At 39.1% G+C, this 22,517-nt stretch overlaps 1 protein-coding gene across 1 annotated transcript; it reads left to right on the forward strand.

Annotated features, from left to right (window-relative positions):
* The first annotated feature begins 1,450 nt into the window (after positions 1-1,450).
* On the forward strand, positions 1,451-22,388 carry LOC306824817 (ras-specific guanine nucleotide-releasing factor 1). The gene is made up of 27 exons (XM_079345175.1): positions 1,451-2,186; positions 6,627-6,733; positions 7,023-7,170; positions 8,013-8,105; positions 8,205-8,458; positions 9,081-9,160; positions 9,256-9,449; positions 10,750-10,859; positions 11,354-11,472; positions 11,925-12,085; positions 12,430-12,493; positions 12,684-12,826; positions 12,963-13,045; positions 13,145-13,393; positions 14,976-15,346; positions 15,441-15,560; positions 16,471-16,641; positions 16,863-16,969; positions 17,419-17,531; positions 17,634-17,694; positions 18,543-18,646; positions 18,740-18,824; positions 18,921-19,118; positions 19,194-19,273; positions 19,369-19,486; positions 19,582-19,650; positions 19,995-22,388. The coding sequence occupies exons 1-27, from the start codon at positions 1,911-1,913 to the stop codon at positions 20,085-20,087; spliced, it is 3,771 nt and encodes a 1,256-aa protein (XP_079201301.1). The 5' UTR covers positions 1,451-1,910; the 3' UTR covers positions 20,088-22,388.
* Positions 22,389-22,517: the final 129 nt, after the last annotated feature.

Genomic DNA, 22,517 nt, shown 5'->3' on the forward strand with positions numbered 1-22,517 from the left:
TCTCTGAGAAGTAGCCGGAGGACTGACAGGATCAGATTAAAGCATGTGCCTTTTAAACAAATTGGATACTCAAAAAGACATATTGGCCATGTGGTGGAGAGTGTTTATAGTGGAGCCCGTTAGATCCAACGACAAGTTGTCCAAAGACAAGTTCAAATAAGCTCCCAATGCAAAATGTGTTAAAGGTAAATGGTCTGTGCCATCTGCATGCATGTCTACAAGGTCACAGGTGACCTGGGATGATGTACGGTTTATGGATACAAACCAGTGCCAACACAAAAGATGTCTCTGCATCATCATCCTTTGTGACTCTTGTTCGATTGCCAGCAGAGACCTTAGTAAACCCATCTCCACAGCAGTGGCCTGTGGGTTCCTAGCCATAACGGTTTGGAGAACAGACCTATGTTCTTTGTGGGCCAAATCCATAGCTACAGGCTGTCTAGACAAAAAAAGCTAGATGAACATATTTTCTGTATAGTCTATGTGTGATGGACACAGCCAAACATTAAAAGGTTGTAGGCTGCACAACTAACGCTCAGATGTTTTTATTTGCAATCATTTACAAAGAATGACACAGGCTATTTGTTTGGCTTGCATTTGTTTATTAAAAGTTTTGACTTAAGTACACATGATGAATGTAATTGGTCATTGTTTGTTTACCAAGTAAAATTACATTAATTAATTTCTCTTTACTTTTGAGTTACCTGACCTGTGCTCTCCTTCCTGGTTGGAACAAAGGATGAGGCTGAGGGTGGAGCTTGAATTTGTGGAGGAGGACCGTACCAAGTGCTCAGATATCAGGAGGGGAGGATTAGGGTTCCTTGGTTAACATTTAGTTATATTGTGTATTGTTCTTCCCTTTGTGTTGGTTTTGGTTTGGTCAGCAACTTTAAATAACCCCCTCAGTTCTCATTTTGTCAGTTCTGTTGAGTTCACATCCTGTTCAGTTAGCACAAACTTTCAGTAAAGTTGTGTTATTTTGACCTCTACTTATGTACTCTGACAGTTTTTTTCCCTTTTAAAAACAATTTTGGAATAAAGAAACCTGGTTGTTTAACCTTTAACTTGTGTTCCCTTACCTTGATTGCTAAACTTTAATTGGTAAGTGACAATTTGGAAGAAAAAAAACAATACTTCTCAAAAGAATATGGGGTAATACATACATTCCTGTTGCATTCTTTCCTTAAGCTCTGTTTTAATGTTTTTATGTCTGTAAAGCACTGTGAATTGCCTTGTCTGAACAGCGCTATATAAATAAACTTGCCTTGCCTAATATACATTTATTGATAAGCTTGCTTAATGCGGATTTCCATAAAAGGGGCATTTTCTTGCATGCTTTCGAATGTCTTTCATTCACTTCTCTCCTTGCATAACTTCTTGCCACTACTTGAGGGTTGAGAGGAAATTCAACTTATGCGGCATCTTGTAGAAACGTCTCTGTCCAAGGTCCTGAAATCTGCTTTCACAAGCATGCGTCATGTGACTTCACTCAGCACTGCCTAACTCAGCACCGTGCCTGCTGGTTTCTGGAGATTTTATGTGAGAAAGGGACAAGCACCAAACAACGTCCCCTCTGTTTTTGCGTTGTTTGCAGTGTTTTCTTTTTTTATTGCCTCCCTTCTAAACTCGTTTTATTACGCACGATCGAATGATGTGGACCCTAAAAGCGTACGGCAGAGTGAGTATGACAAAAGATTTTGGGATGCTGGACTTGTGCTGCTCGTCGTTTTGTTTCTCCCTTTTTACCTAAATGCCAACACAGTGAATGCGTCGGACAGAGTGGACGAGCCTGCAGCCACTGGTCCGCATTCAGAACATCTCGTCTTTCTTGGTTTGCTATTTCTCAGGAGCGACTGCAGAAAGGATGTAAAAAGCGATCCACCTTGCGCAGCTGAAGTCTCCTCATCAAAATGCAGAAGGGAATACGACTTAATGATGGTCATGTCACCTACCTGGGGCTTTTGGCGAAAAAGGATGGTACAAGACGAGGATGCTTAAGCAAAAAGAGCTCAGACAACACAAAATGGCACACAAAGTGGTTCGCTTTGTTACAGAATATGCTCTTTTATTTTGAGAATGAGTCCAGCTCTCGGCCCGCGGGATTATACCTGTTGGAAGGATGCATATGCGACAGAGCGCCTTCACCCAAACCTTCACAGTCAGCCAAGGAGTGTTTGGAAAAGCAGGTATGGAGCGCGCGCGCTCACGCACGCCCAAGCGCGCACGCGCGCGCGCGCGCACACACACACACACACACACACACACACACTCGCTATCTTACTGAACGCTTTATTGTTTTTCAGTCTTCATGTTCAAATATTGACAGGGGGCGCTGAATGTACAATTTCACTCTATTCAGTCCAGACTAAAGGCTTTTGTTACGCATATATTGTTATTGTATCCCATCGCATGATGACCTCGAATCCAGCAAAGCAGAATAGCACGAGGTTCCAGATTGCTGTATTGCAAGTTATGTAATCCATGCATGGCATTAATGATGAGGTAACAATATTAACACCTCATGGTATTACAGCAGCCCTGGTAATGAGCCTTGCAGTGTTTTCATGCGGGTTGCAGCAAACCCCTGCTTGATCCCTTTCTTCCTCTCTGTTTTTCTTGAGATTAGTTGCGCATGGAGTGTAAATAGTTTGTGGCTTATATCATGGGAATGCATTAACATTCTGGTCTGTAACTTATTTTGCTTTTGACTTTCGGTTAGCTTTTTGATTTAATTTTTAATTGACGTTTTAGGGCGGAGAGTGATATACCGAATGCTGCTTTTCATAAAACATGACAAAAAAAAGTTGTTGCCTCAGGGTTTCCATCTTGTGGCCTAATGATAATATGACGGCTGAAGCTCGAGAAACAGCAGGGTGCCAGTGATCAGTCAGCTCTGGTCCAGATGAATAGAACAATACGATTCATTGTAATTGATTTTTCTTTTGAATTGGTCACTTGTCCTTAAAACTATTTGTGTAAGGATTTGTACATTTAAATCTTCATAAGAACTCTACAAACAGAACTAGCACAGCATGAAAATGAGAAGGACAAATGTGGATACATTTGTTATTTTGGATATTGTGATAAACAGTAGAGGAACAGAAAGCCTTAATCAGCCCTCCTCTCTTCTCTTCAGGCTCAGTGCCTGACTCTGTAGGTAGTGTTGCAATCCAAAGTGGGTCCAGGCTCTTCCTGTGAACAGCTGCCTTTGTGCTGACAAGGCATAATGCAACATACTGGCTAATATTTTTGCCCACACAGTTGCTTTAAAAGCTCACAAAAAAACACCCTCGAATAATCTAAAAAAAAATGAGTCTCTTCTGTCAGCATCCTTTGCATTGTGCTTTTTTTGATACACATATGAACATACTTAGAAGAGCAATAACTACACAATGAATTGTGTGTGAAGTGAAAGCTCTGAGATCTGCACAAATCAGGAACAACTGCTGTGAGTGATAGTCTACTGAAACATACTGTACCTCCAAATGTAAACAAACACCCTCAGCAAAGATATCCTCTATCTCCCATCCCCACATGGATTCATGGTTATGTGGCAATGTTTTCCCAATCCACTATAATCCCTACATTATATTTATCTCTAAATGCACTTAGTGTGAAAATGATGCATTTGAGCCTGTGGTTTCTATGGCAACCCTTATTTGCATCCTTAAGAATGATGCAGTTAAAAGAGAAGAGGTAACAAAGAGAAGAAAAGAACTTTGTTGCATCTCTTTTATTAATGCGAGTGCTTTCTGGGGTAAATTCTTTTGTCGCAGAATCTCAGAGGGGTCAGAGTCCATTAATAGAAAACAATACTGGCTCACAATGAGGAAAAAACAGCCCTTTAACCAATGAGCTACCAAATCAAAAGAGATGCTTCATTTCAATGTGGAATTAGCACTAAATCAAAAACTCAAGCTAATACAATATGATATCATCCATTTTTTAATGTGGTTGATGAATAAAGCTGATAAAGCTAAAGCTCTTCATTAAAATCAAAGTGAATCCACGAATCATGATAACAGCAGTTCTACTGGGAAAATATCACTGTATTTACAGTACTGCTGTAACAAAAACAGCTTCCTTTTATTGGGCAGTAATTACATAAGGCATATTTAATGCTCTCATCATGTATAGCTTACAGCGAATCAAAATACATAAATAATTATTTACCAGTCACTTATTTCTGCATGACAGCTGATATGACAGAACAAATATCTTTTACAGATCAAAGAGCAAGTAATACTAATGTATGCTTGTGTTTTATCTATACTGTATCAATGTGGCATTAATGTTAAGGTCTGTGATGATTTTAAAGGCCAACCAGCCATAAATATAAAGTAGGAAGTCGACAATGTGCTTACCATGTCCTGAGCTATTTTAGAAATAAGCCCTGCTTTACTCTCAATGCCAAGAAAAATCTTGTGGCCGCTACATTTCTGTCTGTGGTTGATACCCATGCAGCACCTACAACCATCATGCCTCTGAGGAGGATTTACAATAGAGCATTTTAAATCTAGGTTGCATCATTGTTATGTTTTTTTTTTTTTTAAAACACAGTGAAATATGTAAAGTTTTGATCATTTTATTAAATTTTCAACTCAAAATTTTCTATCCATGAATGTTTAAATCATCAGGTTCCTCAGGGGCTCAAGTAGATAGCCAGCCTCTGTAAACCGTGGAGCATTTAATAGACAGTGTAAGGAGCCTTTTTGTAACTCTGCACCAGGACAAACAGCCTTTTTTGTTCAGGGGATCGATATGTGGACTGCTTTACCTGCAGAGCTCACACTGGAATCACACTGAAACTGATTTTTCTGTATAGAAGACTCGGTTTTGGGTTCATGTATGATCTTTTTCTTCTTGTTCTACATTACGTTTTTTATGATAGTTTCATTGTTTGTGTCCTGTACTGTTCATGGCTTGTTTGGTTCTGTTTTGAGTATCTGTAATTTGGTGTATTTAAAAGGCCCATTGGGACTGGCATTGCAAATTAGCCTAGGCTGTAAAATACACATGAAATAAATATGCATGTACCTCTTTCCACTTTATGGACTCTTGATTCAGTATATCAGACATCTCACTCACCGCTGCATTTTTTTAATGATTTGTTGGGTTCGACATCATTAGCAATTTGTAGACAAACCCCTGTTGTATTTTTCTCCACAGAGATACAGAGAACACTTTCAGATTTTCCCTTTAACCTGTTATATTTTAGTCCTACAGGTTACCAGTTGCAAGCTTCAGGTTGATTGAGCGCTGACAGATCTTAGGAAATATGCCTTTTCTTATAATGCACCAAGTGCATGGAACAATCTTCAAAAAGAGATACAATTTCGACACACTGATATCAAACTTCAGATTACCTGAAGAAGACTTGACAGAGCTGTGTGGTTGTTTTTAATGAAAGGCCAATTGTGTATTTAGATACCGTTTTTAAAATGTTTGTTTGAATGGGACTTCCTGGTTAAATAAAGGTTTAAAAAAAAAAAAAACCTCAGACACTCATGTCATTCTCTCAGAGATCATGAGGGAAAACTACAACATCATACATACCTTTCTGCCAGAAATAGATTTTCTTTGACGGTAGGATGAATACCTAATGAATGTGAAGATAGAAGAGCAGTCAGCCATGAATAATGATCAGTCTCAGGTTGATAGGCGCCTGTTGAACATCTGCAGGCCAAAGATTAGAGTCTTGTGTCCCTGAACATAGCCAGACAACAGAAAAGATGACATTTCTTTTGTGGGAGTTTCTTTCTTTTGTTTTAATTGGGAAATGCTAAATTTAGCTCACAAAACTAACTCACAAAAATGCCTTATCACAATACAAAAAAAAAAAAAAGTCATAACATCTTAACGTTAAAGTAGCGTGTATTGCCTTTGGAAATGTGGGTTGTGCATGTGTGTGCCTATGAGGGTGTTATTTTCGTTATTATATCATTTGCGTACAATGGCACTTTCTTTTGGGTTCCAACATATTTACTTTCTTTGCAAACCTCCCCAAAACATAATATTTTAAATGTTAAATTGTTCCACTGAGTGTAAGTAATGGTTTTGTATTCAGAATGTGGTTCAAAAGTTCATAGTCTGAATTTACACCTAACTAAAATGGGTCTTTTCAAGGGGAACACAAAGGAAATCACATTTTACAACAAAAAAACACGAATCGTGATCTAATTAATGGCTAATGCTAAATCCATGATTACTTCTTAATAGTAATGAAAATAATAATTGTAATAATAGAGATTCAGTTGACAAGAGATGGATATCATAGTTGCAGTTATATAATTAGCTGGAGCTGCAGCAAGCATATCTTACCTCCAGAGACATCCCAGGAACAAGGGGAGGCTTCCCTTAGTGTGCTCCATCAAATGCAGTAGTGGGCGAGGACAGTGTGGCTTCCCCAGGCCCTGTGTGGTTTTAAATCACCTGCTCGATGTCTGCAGCAGCAAGGTAGAGGAAAAAAACAAAGACACAAGCAGAAGCCTCAGTTAAGACACTACGTAATAGATTGATCTAGAGGCTATGTAATAATGAATGGTCCTTTCTTTGTCAGGTTCATTACAGTCTTGTTGTTTCTAATTAGAACTTCCCTCCCCCCCAACCTCCCCAATTTGTTTCAGTACTATTTCACTGTCAGCTTCACCCAGGAAAACCAAAAGGCCCTGGAATTACGCACCGAAGATGTAAAGGACTGCGATGAATGGGTGGCTGCAATATCACATGCCAGGTAAAGTTACACATCTGTGAAATATGCAGACATGGCCAATCATAGTTGGAAATAGCAGTTAGAAGTTGAGTAATCTGTCGGTCTGTTGGGATGTTGACAGGCTTTCACAAAAAAAAGGGTTGTAAAAAAAAGAAATGACAGAAAAATTCTTTTTTTTTCACAAGAGAAATCAGATTGCTTTGATATGGCATGAAGCTACATGCACTGTTGCAATTGTCATTATTAAAGCTACAGAACTGTTTGTGTGTTTGTGTGTGTTCCTGTGTTTGTGTGTCTGCATATGTTACAGTTACAGAAACTTGGCCACCGAGCATGAGACTCTCATGCAAAAGTATCTTCATCTGCTTCAGATTGTGGAGACGGAGAAAACAGTTGCTAAGCAACTTCGACAACAGATAGAAGATGGGGAAATAGAGATTGAAAGGCTTAAGTCAGAGGTAATATTCCTTGTGATGCCTATACACTGAGGAGTAGAAATGTATACAAGTATGAATACATTATTCAGATATGACCACGATAATACACTCTGAGCAGATACCAGCGAAGTCTAAATATTTGCAGGTATACACTCTCCGCCCATCTTTAGTCAATTAGCCACAAATGTCACACCTGTTTTTCTCACACTCATACTTCAGACCTCAGACCTAATCTCACTGCACAACAAATCAGCTGGATTCTCACTTAAGAGGGATGTCAGGATCTTAAATTTGAGAAAAAAGAAGCACGTTTCCCATGGCTATAGACCAAAAACACAAAGAGAGATAGTTGTTTTAAATACACAGAAGAGGATATGTTCATCCTGACCACTTTCACTTTCTACTTCGTACGTCTTCTGAGAAACAGTGACTCAACAGGGTTGCATTCTCAAGATCAAATAGTCATTTTACTCTAATGTGCAAATGTGATGCTTGAAATAAAATGATGTCCTCTATATACATTAACACAGCTATAACTGCAATAACGATGAACTCTCTGGCTATCTAAATGGAGACACTTTGCTCTAAACAGTTCAGGGCAGCTCTAGTCTATTATTGCCTGTTTACCTTGTTGCCTGTCTGGTACGTAATGCATTTAAATGACCAATACAAATACATATTGATGCAGAGATAACAGCCAAGTGAGCACAGTCAGTTTAGTCAGGCTAATGTCTCAGTGACTGTGCTGACAGGCTCTGTCCTGTTTACTCATTCACTTTGCTTACATACTGGTACAGTAAGCGAGAAGGAGACAAGCGTGGAAGTGTCAATGATTGCTTTTTTTTCTGGATGTTTCCTGGAAGATTTCTGGCCTACTCAAAGACAATGAGAAGATCCATGCGAGTCCTGCAGCTGCCCCGAGTGATGACGACTCTGAAATTAAGAAAATCAAAAAAGTAAAACAAATGATATACACTTGTTTATATATTTTTTATATATATATATTTTTTAGTATATTTGGAAGAGAAACTGATGAGAGTTTATTGAAATCCCAGGTCCAGAGTTTCCTGCGGGGCTGGATCTGCAGGAGGAAGTGGAAGACAATTATCCAGGATTACATACGCTCACCACATGCGGAGAGCATGAGGAAGAGGAACCAGGTGGTATTCAGCATGTTGGACTCTGAGGCCGAGTATGTACAGCAGCTTCATATACTGGTAAACAACTTCTTGAGGCCACTACGCATGGCAGCCAGCTCCAAGAAACCACCCATCACCCACGATGATGTCAGCAGCATATTCCTCAACAGGTTGGATACTACTGTCTCCCAGAGCACTTCCATATATTACCTTAACCAATATAATCCTTTTGAAAGGTGCATGCGTGTACCTTTTCTTACAATTAGTATTACAATGGAGTAAAGTAAGGTCCAATGTACTTAGCTATGGTTGCATTCATTGATTTATTTCATGGACATTTTGGCCAAACCCATTTCACAGACTTGTATTTCTGATGACTAGTAAGGGTGACACTTTTAATCATTTAGTGACTTATCATGCACCTCCCTATTTAAGACTAAGCCTACTTTATAACTGTGTAAATGTAACCTAAAATAATACACATTGTTTAGAGGGTTGTTTAGACCATTTAGAAAATGCTAACATGTCTAGAACATCTGGTTTGTTTTCATTTGCAAAGGCAAATTACAGTATGACTTAAATGCTTGTATAATTTTTTATTTCTTCAGAACAAACATCCAGGTTGTTTAATACCTACAGGATTGGAAATGCAGAACATGCCACATCAGAAGCAGCCGTTTTTTGCTAAAATATCTCTGTCAGCTCTGACAGTCTTACAATCATATAATATGATGAATGAATGATAAGCAAAAGAAATATCACTGATATGTTTGTATTCTTTATTTTTTTTAGTGAAACTATCATGTTCCTACATCAGATATTTTACCAGGGTCTTAAAGCCAGAATAGCAAGCTGGCCGACATTAGTACTGGGTAAGAAGACCTCTTTTACATTTTTAAGTTAAATTTTCATGGAACCCTTAATGCTCGTGTCATTGTTACAGTATCTTGGTATTAATCTCGTTTAGCCGATTTGTTCGACATCCTGCTGCCCATGCTGAATATCTACCAGGAGTTTGTGAGGAACCACCAGTACAGCCTGCAAATCCTGGCTCACTGCAAACAAAACCGAGACTTTGACAAGCTGCTGAAGCAGTACGAGGCCAAGCCTGACTGCGAGGAGAGGACTCTGGAGACCTTCCTCACCTACCCCATGTTCCAGGTTTGCTCATTCATCTCAGTGATCTATACAAGAAATAAAGGCGGACCAATTCGTTTGCTTCGGAGCTGTAGCCCAGAGCCAGATTATGTCGTTAATTCTGAGCTCTTGCAACCACACTGGGCCAAGTTGTTCTCCTAACATAAAAATGTTACCTTTGGGGCATATAATTTAACAACTTAATGCTAGTTGGCTACAGCAATGCCAATATACCCAATTGTAGCAGTCTGTAAAGTAGAGGTTGCTTTGTTTACTAGACTTCCAATACTGGATGTCTCTAAAATCCACTACTAAAATGCAGGAAAAACTCCTTTTAACTAGAATCTACAATTCCATGAAGGAATCAGAAGATTTTCATGGCAACCACATCATCCTTGTTGTCCTTTTCTCTTCATTTGGCCACTAGCATTTGCTATGAAGCCAATGTCTCTTTAAAAGGATCTTGGTAACCCACTTACACTGTCAAAGCTGTTTCTTCAACTGTTTATGTCCAATGTACAATTGTAATTGTGTCAAGCAGTTTGCCAACACATTTACTATTTCCTTACACACAGAAAAATCACCATTAATGATCATTTTTGAAGTTTTATTGATAGCCTTAAAGTTACATCATTGGATTTTTTTTTCCCTTACTTGCAAAATGAGTTTTAAAAAAATTGCATAACCTTGAACAGCTCTGTTTTAGTTGGTCTGTATCCAAGGCTAAGTTTGTAAAATGTGATAAATGGTGCTGCCAGGGAGGTTTTGTGCTGCCCAAAATAAAACATCAAAACATGTGATTATATAAAAAGTCCTTTTTTAATTTCCACTGAGCAATATTATTATGAATAAGCTTAGGCCTTTTTATGTCAGTTGAGGTTCAGTCAGGCTTGGCTTGGAGAACCTGCTCCCCTTTTGAGCACACATTAGCTCTTTGAGCAATGTTCCATATTTCAGCAGCTCTAATCAAGGAAAGACAAAGCGCCCATTTGTCTGCTATTGCTCAAAATATCCCTGTAGTGTTTTCATGTCTATAAAAAGCAGTTGTTTTTTGACCTCAGGTTTTAATAATGGCTCCTTTCTAGCAATGCAAGCAGTTTCCTGATGGTCCACTCTATTGGGACCTACAGGTAGGCATGCAGTATTGTGTTGATAATGCATCTTGCTGATGCGTGCAGACTGTGCCCTCTATTGTTACACTACTCATTAGTTTAAATGAACAGGTATATTCCTTTGTGTGCATATTTGTGTTTATGCATGCATGTATGTCAGTTCTTAAAGAATATGTGACCCCTTGTTCCTTTTCTTTTTTTTTTCTCTGTAGATTCCTCGCTACATTCTTACACTGCACGAACTCTTGGCGCACACACCCCATGAACATATCGAGAGAAATAGTCTGGACTATGCCAAATCTAAGCTGGAGGAGCTTTCCAGGTAATTCCATGGAATATAAATCCAAGACTTGCATCTCAGCTGACTTTACCCTGCACAACCTGAAACATCACATGCTAGAGGGTTCGTTTGAGAAGCTGGGAAATATAGAATAAAGTCCTGTTCTTCAACCAACAATGTAAAACATGGAATTTTAAATGATTACAAAATGTACACAAGAGCAACTAGTTTATTCTTTTTAACCCCTTAAAAACATAAAGAGGAGATTGGATACATTGCTTATGCCCGGTGGACTGTTTGCATGGCCGTGCAACATTTCATTACATATCTTACATTTTCAAAATGTTTAAACTTTCACATCACATCTCCAAGTAGCCCGAAAGAGCAAATCACCTCAGGTAACATCATCACAAAATCCTTACATTAACATTTAAAAAGACTAATTGTGTTATTGTATTTTGTTTCTCAATCCATACTGGAACCTAGTCAGTCCTTTAAACATCAACTAAGAGCGATTTATTGTCCATTTTCCCTAGAATCATGCATGATGAAGTGAGTGAGACTGAAAACATAAGGAAGAACCTGGCAATAGAGCGTATGATTGTAGAGGGATGCGAAATCCTCCTGGACACCAGCCAGACTTTTGTGAGACAAGGTATGTCCTTCTTTCAATTTTGAGCCTCTGGTCCCATTGAAGAAACCTCCAGATCCACAGAGGAGCAGAATCATAGCAGAGAGATTTTATGTCCCCTCTTGTCTGTCACATCTTCAACCCTGCACTGGAGGGGAATAACTCAGTTCTGGGCATCAACATATTAAGTGTCAAGTTTTAATTATGATGCGACAAACATATGATTCATCTGGGATTTTAAAGTAATATGACCCCAAAAGGCTCCTATGGACAAGTACATAGATAACAGAAATGGGAGATTGTTGAAGTATCCAATGTGACTGTAGTTTTACATAGAGAAAGGCAAAATATCCTCTTTTTTTGTTTGTTTCTCTTTGTTTCGATATTTTAAAATAATCTCCTGTCCTTGACTGGTTTCCAATAATATATTTCCTCCCTCTGTTTCTTTGTCCTCCTTTTATTTCTACAATACACAGGGTCTCTAATCCAGGTGCCAATGAGCGAGAAGGGCAAGATCACCCGTGGGCGCCTGGGCTCTCTGTCACTGAAGAAGGAAGGGGAGAGGCAGTGCTTTCTCTTCTCCAAGCACTTAATCATCTGTACCCGAGGTTCTGGGGGAAAGCTTCACCTCACCAAGGTGGGAACACACTGGATAGCATTGGAGGAGCTCTTAATAAAATATCCACCACTGTTAAAATTGAACAGATAAACTAACAGGAGGTAAACAATACAAGATAAGCGTTCTTGTGGGTTTAGTCACTAAATAGTATCACTGGCGCTCCATGAAGAACACACACATAGGCTCACTGCCTAGCCTATGTTTACATTTTTAATTTCTTTTTGAAACATATTTAAAATAAATGTTTTACACAATTCTTTGTAGCATTCAAGGAATGGACTCTGAACGTTGGAATTCAACAGCAAGTTGGGTGAAATGAAGCTTTTATGAAGAATGTAATGTCAGTTGTATGTTGTCTGCAGAATGGAGTAGTCTCTCTCATAGACTGCACTCTACTGGAGGACCCGGAGGGAACAGATGATGAGTGTGAGTGTGTTATTCCTATGGATGCTTTCAGAAAAATTCATTATATTTTCAGCGTGTGATGTTGATGCTAGGATTGACTTGTAGCTTATAATTAATATTTAGAAAAAAAAATGCACGTAGTGCCACTAGAGCTGAAAGGACTCAAATTAAAAATGTCAATTGCAATCATCTCTTTGTGTTTGACTCAAAGCCAAATCAGACAAGAGCGGCCAGGACATGGATCACCTGGACTTCAAAATTGTTGTGGAGCCAAAGGACAGCCAGTCATTCACCGTCATCCTTGTTGCATCCTCGAGGCAAGAGAAGTCTGCATGGACCAGTGACATCAGCCAGGCACGTCAACAAGCATCACCATCTGCAACAGTCAGCTAAAAAAAGCTGAGGATGTCTGTAGCAAACCTGCACGTAACAGAACTCACTAATATGTCTTTTTTCCTCCTTATTTTCCTCTACCACATCTGTACTACAGTGCATAGACAACATCCGCTGCAATGGGCTGATGATGAACGCCTTTGAGGACAACTCCAAAGTCACAGTGCCACAGATGATCAAGTAAGCCTTGTTTGCATTTATACAATCAACTCTTTACAAACCCTTCTTTGATCTGTTCTTTTATTTTTGTGTTTTCGTGTTGGGGTTTTTCTGCTGCAGGTCAGATTCCACTTTGTACTGCGATGATGTGGATATCCGCTTCAGTAAGATGATGAACTCCTGCAAAGTGCTGCAGATCCGCTACGCCAGTGTTGAGCGCCTGCTGGAGAGACTGACTGACCTCCGTTTCCTCTCCATCGACTTCCTCAACACCTTCCTGCACTCCTATCGTGTGTTCACCACCGCTGATGTGGTTCTAGACAAACTCATCACTATTTACAAGAAGCCCATCAGTGCCATTCCTGCCCGGTAAGCCACTTTACATTTGGACAGATCCAAAGGTAGACAACAGCTGTTATAGAAGACACACATCTTATGGGATACAATTGTCATGAGTGGGCATTATGATGAGCTTGATCTAAAGTGATTTGAAGCATTGTTATCCTCTTACCAATGCAAAGCATGATCAGGGGCAACAAAATGCAGATTTTGTCTTTAAAAAAGGTTTCTTCTAGAAATGCTAAATTAATCACATTTGTGGGGATTTTGCAAAATAAGAATTTAAAATAAATAGGCCTACAAGTATCATTTATAGTTTAGAACATTTTGACGCAGTAAAATGAAGCTCAAGCTACTTGTCAACGAAATATCTGATAGCTTTGGCCTGGTGCAAATCCAAAGTTTAAAAAAAAAACCAAAAAACAAACACTTTGCATTGTTTTTGGCTCCGGGAGACATGAGGGACAGCAGACAGACAAATATTGTGTCAAAACTATAACATGCACTCTTTACATTTCGTCGGTTCATCGCAACTCGTATAATCACATTATTAAACAATCTTAATATCACAACAGGCCTACTTTCTTTCTCTTTTTACAAACTGTGAGCTTATTGTGGGTATTTTCACCCGAGGGATCTCAGTTCAAACATGCAGGCTGTGAAGCAGCTCATACCAGAACAGACGCAGGATGGACATATATTAGTACAACAATAACTCGGGGATAGACTGCTGGAAAGATAAGACTGATCAAGAGTCGGGAGTGATAGATAGACAAATATACAGATAGTCAAGTTTAGTTTACACAGTTTTGAGTTGTTGCCTGTTCATTTGATTTGGATCATGTTTGGTAAATGTCAACACAGAGAAGCAGTAGATAAAGCGATAGAGGAGGGTTCTGTGATACTCGAAGTCAGTGACTATGTGAGTATGCCTGTGCTTGTAATTACGTGTCACGTTTCTATGTGTATTTATGTATATTTTCTGTGGTCAAAGACAGTAATTGGGTCCAGTCTCTACTGCCTGCCTGAGAGTGTCTAAACTGGGCTCTGTTGCTCTATGGCAACCAACCTTGGTGCTGAAAGACCTTTTCTCTCTCGCTCCCTTTCCCTTTTTCTCGCTCACCCTCTCCTTATCTGCAAAGATCCATAGTGTGAAATATTGACAGAGTGTTGCTTACTCGACGATCCACAGGCCTAGAGCGAGGGACCCACTGTGGGGTTGAGATCACAGGGAGCTCCCCATGCCCACGCCCTGCAGCATGCTCTCCCGTGGCGCTTGTCATGTCACTGAGAGACACCTACTCTCGGCTGCTTGTGTCAGCAGTGGCCATGCGCACTATCACTCGCTGTGCTATTTATGGGAACCCGTGAGGTCGCCAGGAGGGTGGCAGGGAGTGGGAGAGGTTTTCTGCAACACTGCAGCTTGTATTCTGCTTTGAAACGACAGAAGCAGCTGCATAAAGACTTTTGGATGACTTGTTTTGCATGAATTATTTAGAAAGACATTTATGTAATTTGCTAAGCTCTTACAACGTGGACTTTACTTCAGAAATATCAAAGAAACATATTCCTGTGCGCTAAAATCAAATGCCTATATCTTCCCTTGTTGCAGGTCCCTGGAGTTATTCTTTGCAAGCAGTCAAAACAGTAAACTCCTTTATGGAGAGCCTCCCAGCTCTCCCAGGGCCAGCAGGAAGTTCTCCTCCCCTCCCCCGCTCGCTATCGCCAAGAATTCTTCCCCAAACCGCCGGCGAAAGCTCTCCCTCAACATCCCCATCATCACTGGGGGCAAAGCTCTTGACCTTGCTGCCCTCAGCTGCTCCTCTAACGGCTATGCAAGCATGTACTCATCCATGTCTCCCTTCAGCAAGACCACCTTGGACATCAACAAACTATATGTGTCCAGCCCGGTCAGCAGCAAAATACCTGATGAGGGAGAAGACAAGAAGGACAAGATGGAGGAGAGCTCAGTGTGCAAACAAGGTAGGTCAGAAAGAGCCAGTCATCAGGAATTGTTACAATTATTTTTTTCGACAGCGATCCTTTTAATGATCTGTGTCATTTTGTTGTGATATAGATCTTTCCGTACGAGAAGAAAGTGACATCGACCAAAATCAGAGTGATGATGGGGATGCAGAGGCCTCTCCCATCAAGTCACCAACTACCCCAAAGAACATCAAATGCAAAAACTCCTCAGGTACATTGTGTCCTCAATGTGCACTGACATTTCCCCCTTGATATTCCTATCTAAGCAGGGTGCTATCTGTGTCCAATGGCTCTGCACTGTTTAAGAGACCAAAGTTAAGGATTACGTGAGGCTGATAATACTCTTAGGTTTGGGTGAAAAGGTTTTACTTCCTGTAGGTTGTTTAACTGTAAACTAGCACTTGCTTTTTGTGTTAGGTTGAAAAGTGACACTTTATACTATGATGAAATTGCATACGATACAAATTTTACAAAATGGTAAGAATCATGTGAGGAAATCCAATGCTTGGCTTTTGTAGGCATTAAGGAAAGTTGTGTCATAGCAACTGCATCAAGAGCGTGTTTTCCTTTCCGCCCCCAACAATGAGGCTGTTTCAGTTGAGCCAAGATTATCTGTGCCTTCTAAATCTTGGGACAAAACACACATCTATGCATGGTTGAGAATTAGATGAAAATGTGCAGCAGAGACAGTCTCTCTCTCTCTGCTCATGGTGCAGGATTCTTAGCTGCTCATGATCCGTCTACAGTTCCAGGATTTAAACATAGCAGACTGCAGAGAATCTGTTGATTCCTCTGTTATGCTGATATTTGGTTGCTATATTTAGCTGCAACCATCTTGAATATCAAAGCTTCTTGGAAAGGAAAGTCTGGAGGGAAAGTCATGTGGGCCCATAGTGCCCCCTAGTGGTGATTTGTGCAACAACAAGTAGAGCATTTTGCAGTATGTACACAGGCTCAGTTCTATTAATAATATTTGATATTTTACTGATTAGCATACAATTAATAAGCTCTTCATTTGTTGTCCATCCTAAAAATAAAGACTCATTCTATTTAGATACCATAAAAATACCAATCTTTAGTTTCCAGCTGGTTATTTTCTTTTGAATTGTGCTTCTTTGTAGAGTTCTCCCTGTTTTCCTATAACAATGGCATGGTGATGTCCTCATGTCGAGAGCTGGATAACAACCGCAGTGCCCTGTCTGCTGCTTCTGCCTTTGCGATTGCTACAGCTGGAGCCAATGAGGGAACACCTACTAAGGAAAAATACCGGCGGATGTCCCTCGCTAGTACTGGTACACAAACAAACACATCTCTCCATCATTCCATAACTAATAATGTGAAGGGTTAAAAAAAAAAACCTAGTTGCTATAAACGGCAAAACTGCAGCATGACAGGTCTGAATGCTTTGTATTTCGAAAAAGGGATTGATATAACTTATTCTTTGAGTCCTTTGCGATATCTTTTATAGAGGGGAAAGTGTAATGCATAGACTAATTAAAGATTTTCTCTGCAGGCTTCCCAACAGATCAGAGAAATGGAGACAAAGAGTTTGTGATCAGACGAGCAGCAACCAACAGAGTCCTGAACGTCCTAAGGCACTGGGTGTCAAAGCACTCTCCGGTAAAACCAGTAAATTGACAGTTCAACATAACACATGCGTGTTAGAGAAAAGACCATGATTTACATCATCTAATCTGTTTAAAGTGAAAAATAAATTAGATAAAAAACAATTAAGCTTCTTGTCTCTAAAAGGAAGTTGCTTCATACACGTATATTATTGACTATAAAAAAAACATGAAGACTTTCAAATATCATTGTGCCATTAATGGTTTGTGTTTGGTTACATGTAATATTCTAAAGCTTTTTTTACAGCTACAAAGAAGAGGACATTGCCATTACCAAGGATTAACTTTTGGCTATCATATGTTTCCTCGGAAATCATTTTAATATTCCTTCTCAGAAGCAAAAAGAAAAAAAGAAAAGAGTTTTAAACATATAGCCAATTAAACAATTGCAATATTACAGTTACACTGAAGTCACCGGCTTGTGTGCTGTCTGTTTCTCTTCAGGACTTTGAAAGTAACAATGAGCTAAAGACAAAAGTTATTGCCTTCCTGGATGAAGTGATGCATGATCCCGAGTTATTGACCCAAGAGAGGAAAGCAGCAGCAAACATCATTAGGTACAATTTTATAACGGAATCTCAATGTTTTGTGTAAGCTGTTTCTTTAAGACTTAAAATGCTGTACATACTACAGAGCTTTCCTTCTTTACTGTCTGTTAGGACTTTAACTCAGGAAGATCACAGCGACAATCAGATAACCCTTGAAGATGTTACACAACTGGTGAGTGAAGTCCATGTTTGTGAATATTAAAGTGGTGTGTGGATCAGGTATAAACAGAAGGAAGAGAAAAAAATCTGCATATAAGCCCACTAAATGTGTATGAGTGATGTGATGCTGATAATTACCTTATTTATTAATTTACTGATTGCTCCATAAAAACCTGATTGCTCTGAGCACAATTTGACATTTTCTAATTTGGGATGCACCGATGCATTGGTTCAACATTAGTATCATCAGATTTTTGGGCCAAATGAATCTAATGCAGACATCAAGTGCACAAACATAATCATTCAGAGAGGGGTATTTTTTTAATGGGCTGAGATGAAGTCTCTTGTGGAATAAACTCTGACTTGTTTTCACTGGCAAACATGAAAGAAAAATGTGGCTTTGTAGGACTAGACTAAGAATGTTGTACTAATGAAGGAATTTTTTCCAACCAATAGACCAATATTTTGAAGATGTGTAAACTATCAAAGAAAACTAATATTACAGAAAATATTCTCATCACAGAAGCCAATTTCTAGTGGTTGGCTTTTCTAATGCGGCAAGAATTTATGTTAAACTAGAAGATACGCAGTGAAATTCACAAATCTTGACTGTTGGAATCTTCTATACAACATTAGTAAGCCTTTGCCATTTTTACAAAACAGCTGACATACAAGCAGTTTCAAATTGCAGCCTCTTATTTATGGATAGTCATTACAGGACCGGTTTTCTCAATGTTTTGCTATTTACCAGAATCATATTGAAAGACGAACCCATGTTCTGTTTTCACTTACCTAACACTTTTTTTCCTAGTTTCCTTGGTGCAGTCTTAATAACTTTTTGGGTGCTTCTGTTCCTTCCAGATGGGAGAAGGGAGGACTGATCCCTTTGAGAGCCACTCTGCGTTGGAGATCGCAGAACAGCTCACTCTGCTGGACCACCTGGTGTTCAAGGTCATCCCATACGAGTGAGTGCCTGCTCATCTGAGCTGCACATAGGAACAACAAATGGATTCATTCAATGTCCACTCAATCATTTCATTAATCTGTAAACATTACAGAGAATTCTTTGGGCAAGGATGGATGAAGAATGACAAAAATGAGAAGACGCCGTATATTATGAGAACAACAAAGCACTTCAATGATGTATGTTCCAGTCAACAAGACTCAACCAGTGTTCTTTTGATGAATGCAAACATTAATCTTGACTTCAAACCATCTATTTTGTCTTTCCTTTGCAAGATAAGCAACTTGATTGCCACAGAGATCCTTCGCTGTGAGGACGTGGTTACTCGCGTAGTGGTCATAGAGAAATGGGTGGCTGTAGCTGACATCTGTCGCTGTCTCCACAACTACAATGCTGTTCTCGAGATCACCTCCTCCCTCAACCGCAGCTCTGTCTTCCGCCTCAAGAAGACCTGGCTCAAAGTTTCCAAGCAGGTGTGTGTCTCCCCATGTTTACTTTTTTTTTATCATGTGCTTGTTATTATCAGTAACTGTGATCTTTTTGCATAGACAAAAGGATTGATTGACAAGCTACAGAAACTGGTCTCATCTGAGGGGAGGTTCAAAAACCTGAGAGAGGCTTTGAAAAAGTGAGTTTACCTTCGAGGACATAGTTTTGGAGTGGATCAATGAAGAATAAATGCACTACAAATGAATGACCTGTTTTTTTTCCCCCCCATGTCAGTTGCGATCCTCCCTGTGTGCCCTATCTGGGGATGTACCTCACCGACCTAGCTTTCATCGAGGAGGGAACACCAAACTACACGGAGGACAACTTGGTCAACTTCTCCAAGATGAGAATGGTGAGAGTTCTTTTTCATGTCCTGAGAAAAGAGATGCTTCCGGCTAATGTGTGTTTTACAGTCGGAGTGAAATGTTCTGCACTCATGTTTTTCAGATTTCTCACATCATCAGAGAGATCAGGCAGTTTCAGCAAACAGCATACAAGATTGAAATGCAACCAAAGGTAAGTGGATGTAGAACTGTAAGGGATGGGTGTATAACCTTGTTCCTATTTGAAAAGTGACATTGCATCACAAGCATAGACACTTGCTCCATCGAGGGGCATGTTCAGACCTTTTTGACACTGAGTGGTGGCCTAACTGGAGTATACTAAATGCAGGCATGAGAAACGTGTGTGCACTGTGCACACATCATTTATTCTTTAACCTCGAACATTAAAGTATCTAGTAAATGTGATAGTCTTGTGTATCTTTTTCCATGCATCCATTATCTATAGTGCTTAGCAACATTTAAAACCATAACGATTTATTCAACATAAAATAAACGTCTCTTCTGTTGGTGTTTCAGGTAACCCAGTATCTACTGGATATGAGCTTGGTTCTGGATGAAGAAAGCATGTACGAATCTTCACTCAGAATTGAGCCCAAAGTGCCCAACTGAAGTTTAAGTTGGTCATACATATTACTTTTCTGTTAATATTACACGAGTTACATTACACATCAAGTTTTGTATAGTTGTACATGTTTAATATTTACTCTTCTGTACAGTAGATGTCTAAGGTTGTTTGACAAGACAAAACCTTTTCATTTTATTTTTTACGATTTCAATGAAGCCCCCTGCTTCAAGGTTTCTTTTTCCTTTGGGGTATTTCGAGCATAATAACAGAGGTCTCTTTGAAAACGCAATGTGTCTTCTCAGTGACCAATGACATTATTTTGCATCATCTCATACTGTGTCGACTTTGCACTTTCTGAGCACCTGTGCTGCCAGCCATCGCTCTCTTTGCTTGAGTTTTGTCAATTACTGAGTTTCTCTGCAACCAATGTAGCATTGTAAAAATGTAACTGCATCAAATCAGGTACGAGAGCACAGAAAATATAACTTTGTTAAAAGACAAAAAAGGTAGTGAGTGGAGATGACAGCAAGGTTTCTGAAGCACGGCTGTCTCTGTGCTTCCAAAACCAAAACAGGAATTATTTTGTCATTTCTTTTCAAAAATCTAATGTCAGGGTTTTCCAGCTGACTTTTGCACTGCAATCCATTTTTATATTACACAATTTTGTTGTGGATCACCCTGAAAAAACAAAGGCTAAATAAAGGCTCAATGTGCTGACTGTTTGACATTTCTCATGTTCGCACTAACTTCTTTAATGAACAGGTGTAACAGTTTTTCTCTGTGAGGTGTTACTTTGGTTCAGCACTGCTTTAAACTTGTAACTAGCATGAGAACGCTAACATGCTCAAAATTGGACAGTTGAAGAGATCAGATATGCAATATTTCAGTCCAGATCAAAGAGGTACATCGAATCAACCAGCAGACTGGAATTGCAATCTCTTGAGTTATGCCTCAAGCATGGCTGAAAGTCAATGCATTGTTACTGAGAACATGACAGGGGAAAGGAAATATGCAGATGAAGAATTAATTTTTATAATTATTCCAAATATGATGCAGAATCACACTGTTTTTGCCAGTAGTAAGCAAACAATCTTAGGTTCATACAATAGGGGTCTGGAACATCTGCACTAAAATGCATTGCGTCATTTATCTAGAATTATTTTGCTGTAAAGTGATACACTCCTCATCTTAGATTGAGGAGCCCAAACTCACCTCAGACATGTAAATATGTTTTTCCCTAGGCTGTTTGACAACATGTAATAACATAGAAGCACTACATCTGTCAAGATTGCAATGATTTGAAGTAAGAGATGAGTAATCTTACTCTTACACCTAAAGTTACGCAAGTACAGCACAGTGAGTTCTCTTTGGTCGAAATGAAATTTTTCTTGGTTTTAGTTTAAATAATAAAAAAGATCATATGCAGTAGAAAGTGTTGTACCTTCAGGTTTGGCGATACTTCTGTAGAGTAAACAGTTGTTTCTCTTCTGTAATTTAAAAGACAATCTGTCCTTGCTGTTCCAGTGATTGTGGAACGTGACTGTATATCACTCTGTTATATGCATTGCTGTTTAAAATTATGATGTAATGTATGTGAATGACCTCTGCCTGCAGCATTCAAACACTATTTTTGTAGTAGTATAAGAGAGAGTAAAATGCTCTTTATATGAACATGGGAAAGTATTTTGTACTTTGTTGTTAATTCACTTCACTGAGCTGTACATTTTGTACATGCAACCCAGCATATTTCTCAATGTGGAACAGTGTAATCCTTTAAAATACAGACAAGTCTCAAGCTAAAACACAAATGCTTCAACAGTGTGGTCCTGAAACCATGACTTGGAGGTACGAGACAACTTTGTTGTTTTGCATTTATACTGTAATCCTGTCTATAACCATTTCTATTAGCAGGAATATAGTAATGTAGTGCTTATTCTGTGAATATTTGTATGTATTTTTACAATGTTTGTACAGTACACTTTTAGAGCTCATATAGCAGGCATGCAACACATTCACAGACAAAATATTACTATATACTTATATTGTATACACTTATACATCCACATACTCTTATAAGGTATATCAACAAATAAACATTTGCTGTTAGCAATACCCAGTGGTATGAAAATTATCTTTCAGCCCTCATGTTTCCACACCTGAAGAAATATTAACAGTTTTGTAAGAAAAAAGATTAAAAGACAACAAAAGAAAAGATTGGATTATGATGACACCAACCCATAAATACACATATTGTTTCCCAGTAACCTCTTGCAAATAAATCCATTTTATATCAGGGGCCTTTTGTCTCAAGTGTTTTTGTAGTTCACCTTTCAGTTAAAACTATGCTCACTCAGAGTTGAATACAAAATCACCTTACACTGTCTTTAGAATCTGTTTGTCCTGTGAAGCCAATGGCCAACAGTTGTTGAAGTCGTACGAATGAAAGCTTCATAAATATAAAAACACAACAGTTT

This window comes from Symphodus melops (assembly GCF_947650265.1).
Source record: "Symphodus melops genome assembly, chromosome: 6".
In the NCBI taxonomy this organism is placed as follows: Eukaryota; Metazoa; Chordata; class Actinopteri; order Labriformes; family Labridae; genus Symphodus; species Symphodus melops.

Excerpts from the sequence above, each read along its gene's own strand:
- LOC306824817 (XM_079345175.1), top strand. The coding sequence starts at position 1,911 with ATGCAGAAGGGAATACGACTTAATGATGGTCATGTCACCTACCTGGGG. Across the intron at positions 15,347-15,440 it reads GAGCTCAGTGTGCAAACAAG|ATCTTTCCGTACGAGAAGAA; the intron begins GTAGGTCAGAAA and ends GTTGTGATATAG. Across the intron at positions 19,487-19,581 it reads ACTTCTCCAAGATGAGAATG|ATTTCTCACATCATCAGAGA; the intron begins GTGAGAGTTCTT and ends CATGTTTTTCAG.